Source organism: Drosophila ananassae, chromosome 3L (genome assembly GCF_017639315.1).
Source record: "Drosophila ananassae strain 14024-0371.13 chromosome 3L, ASM1763931v2, whole genome shotgun sequence".
NCBI lineage: Eukaryota > Metazoa > Arthropoda > Insecta > Diptera > Drosophilidae > Drosophila > Drosophila ananassae.
The window spans coordinates 15,936,825-15,943,043 of record NC_057929.1 but is presented as its reverse complement, the minus strand read 5'-3'; the positions used below and the strand labels follow the sequence as shown (position 1 = coordinate 15,943,043).

Here is a 6,219-nt window from a genome sequence, read left to right as displayed (position 1 = left end):
TCATCGACATTCGTTCACAACTCCCACACATATATGTCACCTATCGTACAGACTGGAGCCAAATGTAAACACTAGTATATATCAACATATTTAGCCAAGAAACGCAGCCAAAGGAAAGGTCGGAGGATGTGGGAGAAGTTGATAAACTGCATCAAGCTGGGTGCGGAAGCCGCCAAAAACGAGCGCTGCCAGATGTCCAATCTGGCGGAGATGCTCAAGCAGGTGCCACCGGATCAGTTGGTCCAGTATCATATGTTTGCCAAAAAGCAGGATGAGTACAAGGCGTAAGTTTTTGGAAGCCAGGGGTCTAAGAAAAGGTTTTTTTTTTAAATATTTATTAACATGAGTAATTTAAGAGTTTGTAGGATATTTTCTCCTAAAGATATGTTCCAGGCCGCGCATACTTCCTTAGTATTTAAAAGATATCTTTTCTCCTCCAGACGCGTTCGAAAGTATCCAGAATCTCTACCAGAAATCAACTGGGAGTACTATGAACAAAATGTTCGTGTTGAAATGGTGGACTGGGTGAAGAGTTACAAAGTCAAGTACGATAAGCTGCATACCCTTTTTGAGAACCGCCACGCCATGATTGATTCCTACCGATATTTCGAAGCTATCGATAAGCAAACTGAGGAGGTTACAAAGGACATAGCCCAGTACAAGGCAAAGTCAAATGAGCGGATCGCGAAACTCCAGGAGGAGCTGGACTTCATGAAGGCCATGAAGCCATACGATCAAATGACCATGGAGGAGTTCTGTTGCGCCCGACCACATTTGGCTCCAGATTTCATTAACAAACCGACCTTTTGGCCCCACACACCCGAAGAACAAACCCCCGGTCCATCCGATCCCGAGGCAGCGGCCGCTCTGCATGAGGATCCTCCAGAGCCGGAAAAGAAGGAGCCCCCACCACCGCCACCGCCGTCACCGGCACCTGCTCCAGCAGCTGTTGCGGTGGCTAAGAAACCAGGCTCTGAGAAGGACACCGGTTCGGAGATGGCCGAAAAGGCTTCTGCCTTTGCCAAGGATTTGATGGCCAAGTTAGCCGTTTTGTTCAACACCCTCAAGCGGAAGATGTCCAGCATGGCCAAGGATGTTCAGACGAAGGCTGCGGCCACGAAGGCAGCCCGGGCTGGGTCTTCCACAAAAGACATTCCAAAATTCACTGGTAATCGCGATTCTAGTCCCGACGTTTGCAACCAGACCATTATCCGGGCCGCTGAAGAAAAGAGCAATCCAGAAGTTAAGGTCCAACACCGGGACCTATCCATAGAAGCGGAAGCAGAGGAAGAGGAGCCCTGGCGCAAAAAGGAGGAAGACGTTTGCAGTCGCGAGGAGGAAAAAGTGGAGATGGATATTTGCAAAGCGGCTCGCAAGATGAGGGAAGCGGCGTTAGGTGCTTGCCAACCCAAAGAAGATCCCTGCCCCTCCAAGAAGGAGGAAAAGGAAGAGGATCCCTGCAAGCCAGATCCTTGTTCCATGAAATCTCGCAAAGATGACTCTTGCGATTCAAAAGAAAAAGATCCCTGCGAATCGGACGGCGACTCGAAGGGTGACTCGAAAGGCGACTCAGATACAGATGAGAAGGAGCCTCCCCAACAGATCTATATAAACTTGGCCGAATGCAGTAAGGCATTCGAGGCCAAAAAAGCAGCTCAGGCAGCCAAAAACGCGCCTCCGCCGAAACCCGCAGCTCCGCCAAAGGATGATAAGGGCCAGGATCCGAAAAAACCTCCCACTAAAGCTTCGCTATCACATGATGTTAAGGGCGTTGATCAAAACACAATTTCGGGTGGTACCTATTTCCAACCCCAAGAATGTCCCAAGCAAGTGGACGAAACGTTCATTAAGGGCATGACCGAGTCCTTCACGGATCCCCATCCAATCGTAGAATTGCTTAAGTCGAAGCCAGTAGAGCAACTGACAGATAGTAAGCCAAACCTATCCACCACCTTAAAGATGGCAGATGAAAAACCGATAACCGTGTATCCTCGGCTGGAGATCTCACCTAAGGCCGAGAAGAAAATCCCGCCGGAAATAGAGGGAGATGATACAACGAATCCTAATAACGATCTTACTAATACGGTTATCAAGATGGCTCCGGAAGCTAATCCCTTCTTGGACGAAACACCTGTCCGGGTGAATAATTTGGAGGCTAAGAAGGTGGCTCGCATCGAGGCCCTGGAAGCGGCTTACAAGTCGGCCAAGGAGCAGGCACATCGGGCTCTCGCGGAAGCCTCCAAGGCCGTGACTGCAGCCAGCAAGCTGGCCAAGAGAGCACAATCGGAATCCGGGGATATGACCCCCAGCGACAAGGAGGCTCTGGCCATGGCCGAGAAGCATGCCTTGTTGGCCAAACTCCTGGCCACTCGTGCCGTTAGCTTGAAGGATGACATTGGCAAGGTCCTGCGGGAACTCAAAAAAAAATCATAGTCCCTGCCGCTAGTTTTTTCACAAATTTTTTACCATGTTTCTTGTTCGATATTTTTGTATTAAATTTCTTGTTGCATTTTAACTGTGAAAGTTTCCCTTTCATTTCATTTCATTTCATTTCGTTACATTACATTGCGTTTTGTTTTTATGGAAATTTTCCGACAGCCCCGGACAGCTTTGCTGACCAAAAGTTGGAGCCGGGCAATAAATTTTTCTTTTCCAACGGCATCGGTTGGCTTCTGTAGGAAAGTTTTCTATTTGGAATTAGCGAACAAAATGAGCTTGCCCATGTGTGCATGTGTGTGTTTAGGTGGATGTGAGGGTGTATGTGTGGGTGAGGAGTTCGTAGATTGCATAATTATGCAAATTTTGTTGTTTTTCACCCGCTACTTGGAAAGGGTAAAAGGGTATAATGATGGAAGTGAATAGAATTTGATGAAACCTTGAAATAAAAGTGATTTTAAAGGGTTATTATTATTAATAATAAAATGTCATCTGACCATTATCCTTTTTTAGTTATTGAAAATTTTGGGACATAAACCAAACTTTTTTTATTTTATCTTTTAATAACATATTCTAATGTTTAAAGTTTTTAACATAAAACTTTAAATTTATTGTACGTCCATTTATCTCTTTTATAATTAAAGGATAACAAATAGTCAAAACTTTCAATTTTAGAACGGTTCCTTTTTTGTTTGGCATTCAAAGCAGCGATTCTAAAAGTGTTGCCTACTTTTTGGTGCACCGTTTTCGCAATCAAACACATTTGCATAATTAGTTATTCCTGAGTGTGCGTGTGCTGGTCTTTTGGTGTGTGCGTTTCCGTGTGCTGGTGCGTGTTTAATTCCAGTTTGATAGTTTCGCGTTATAAGCTTTAAGCTGAAACATGCCTTTTGTTCGCTAACAAACAATGGCCGGGACTCCCTTTTTCGGGTAGACAATGCAAACACATTCAAACAAATCCGGCTTTAATTTATGTGTATTCATCGCTTTAAATATATTTATATACATTTATATATATTTGTTAACTTTGGCAGCGTTAAACAAGCCATATAAATTCAATTTGAAAGCGCTTTGCTGCTCCCGGCCTTTGTCTGGCGGTGTTGTGAGCCTTCATTGTGTTCACCTTATCGCTTAATCGATTGCGTAGGTGACAAAAACATTTCGCAGCAAAAGTTCCGAACCAGGTTCGGAACTCCTGAATGAATTGACCTTTTGGGAGAACACACCTTTCCGGGGGCCCTTTCGAAAATTTGCATATTTATTTGGATTTTGAAACTGATTTTAACCCTCGGTAAGGTTAGTCGATTAAGCTGAAAAGGATTATTCATGAGCTACAAAGTGCCTACAGAAACATTGCTTTAAGCCAAGCCAAGTTCAATGGAATTGGCCATTTGGCAGCGACCGGCCACCCCTTTTCCCCCACCCCTATACCATTATTCTTTTCTCTTTTTTTTTTGGTCCTTTTATGGGAAAGCTAAACTTTTGCTGAGCAGTTACATGTGCTTGTTGACAATTACCCGCTGTTTCTTGTTGCGAAAATATAAAATATTGCGATTATGTATATTGTTTTCTGTCGCTGGCAATTTTCAATAGAAATAGATTCTTTTTGGCAAGCTGAACTGGCACTGACCCAAACATAATTAAAATCCCCACAAGCACACACGCAAACCAACGACCGCGATTTTCCACTTGGCAAAAATAACTTCTCCTTGCGGGCATTACGAGTGTTTTTATTGCCCCCCTCTGGTGGTATTTTTGGTATGTGCAGCTGATTAACGGTTCGCTTTTATGGTTGGCTCAGTTTTTAATAGCCCGGCCTGGAATGGCATAGAGAATCGTATGGAATGCGCACAAAGGGGCCTAATTAGCGGCATTTAACTAAGCCTCATGTTTGGCGACGTGATCCTGATTATTACAGCAACAAGAACAATGCCACGAGGCGCTCCATAAAAGTGCCTCCACTCACCTGAGTGCCCGCGACCCAGGACATTGAAAATGTAAATTTTCTGCTCGGTCGCAGCAGGCAACCTACCAGGGTCTGTAGCCCAGCCAGCAAGCTTGATTAGTGAATGGCTCCGGCTCCAACTCCGGCGCCAGCTACGACTACGGTTCCGACTCCGTGTCCGGATTCGTATCCCTGTTGGTGTCCGTGTCCGTGTCCGTGTCCTGGTCCCGGCGCGTGCCCTTCCACAACGCACATGCACTACACTGGTGTCCCCCCTTCCCACTTAACGACGTAGTTAGCGTTAGTTAACGTATGTACGTGATATCGTTAAACTTGGTCTAACGTTACCAGACCGCCATCGCATAATAAGTGTCTTATTAGTTATGCCAAAGGTGCACTGAGAAAAAGGGGTAAACTTGTTTAAAAAAAACAAGATAATATTAATAGAATTTAAAGGAAAATTTGGTACAAGAAATATGTTTTCTAACCCCTTAAGCAGAACCTCATCCCATTCGATAAGGCCTCTCTTTTCTCCCTGTGTACCATTGAATCTCTCAAATGGAAACCGAAAGCCAAACCCAGCTTGGGGCACGCATCACCAAATTCTAGGAGACACTTTCGATGGCCAGGGGCAAGTCGAAACTTGGTCTCCCAGCATCCGCAGCTCGCTCCTGAGAACCGGAGCCTCATCAATGGCCAAATTCTGTTTGCTTAGCTCAACTGTTGCCCTGAATTTCAATTTGTTGTGTTTTTGGGCCGCGTGTGTGTGGCTCAGATATATGGTTTGTATATACAAAGACCTCGTATTCGCTTCAATTAGCCAATTGCTGTTGGATACTTCTTGTACTGCTCCTGCCAATTGTTCGGCATCGATGGGTTTTAATTAATTCAAGGCAAATACTGGTCCTGTAAAGTTTTTGAGCGCTCGGCATTCTTACGCAAGCTGGTCCTAAAATAACAAACAACCTGAAAATCTATTTCCCCCCACTCGCGGAAAAGATAAAATTAACGCTCGTCTTCGTGGGGGGAAAGCGCGAGGGAAAATGAAAATTAAATTCCAAACAGCCGGTGGGCCTTTCTTTTGGGGGTGTGGGAGTTCTCGCGTCCAGAAACGGTGGTGGTTCCTGCTGTCCAGGTAATCGCCAGCGTGTAGTATTTGCTTTTGGCGCTGCTTGTTTATTTTTTAATTTCCTTCCAATTAAGCAACAAACAAGATACCAAAAGTAACGAAATTGAGGCGTAGTACTCGGCATACCCACTGCTACAAAAATGCGCACAAATCGGACAAAAAAAAAGAGAGACTGCCAATGAAAAAATATTAATCAATTCTCAGGGGCTTGAAATGGAAATATTGTGGACAATTTATCACGACAGTTGAAGTTAAGGATTTTTAAAGAGAGTTTCTTAAAAATGATGGTTCGCCTACAGGTACACCTTGGCATTTAAAAGCCAAGTATATTAGCATGACATGATGTGCTGGATTTTTGGAGCAAGTCTGTCACGCACTTATATTACACTAAAACTTGTCCCCCTGCATGCCATTATCCATGCAAAACATGTGCGCATTAATATAGGATGTGCCAGGACCTATAGATGTAGGTCTCCCACACATTTTTCCAGCACGTACACTTCAGCGCTTTCTTGGAGCAATTAGGTGCTGCCAAAATAGCCGAATATGCTTTCTTTTGAGGCACTAATTAGGCCTATGTAAACGAGACCCAGCGGCCATCACTTAGTCCTGGCCAAAAAGGGGCCCATAAACGTGGCTTTAAAACAAAAATGTTTCCATGGCTACCTTTCAGATAAAGTTTTCCAGTCTTGGCCCCATTTGAAAAGCA

General features: G+C 44.6%; 1 protein-coding gene across 1 annotated transcript; it reads left to right on the top strand.

Moving 5' to 3' along the window:
- On the top strand, positions 1-2,523 carry LOC6494125 (nucleolar protein dao-5). Its single transcript, XM_001960882.4, has 2 exons — positions 1-284; positions 441-2,523. The coding sequence occupies exons 1-2, from the start codon at positions 127-129 to the stop codon at positions 2,431-2,433; spliced, it is 2,151 nt and encodes a 716-aa protein (XP_001960918.1). The 5' UTR covers positions 1-126; the 3' UTR covers positions 2,434-2,523.
- The last annotated feature ends 3,696 nt before the right edge of the window (positions 2,524-6,219 follow it).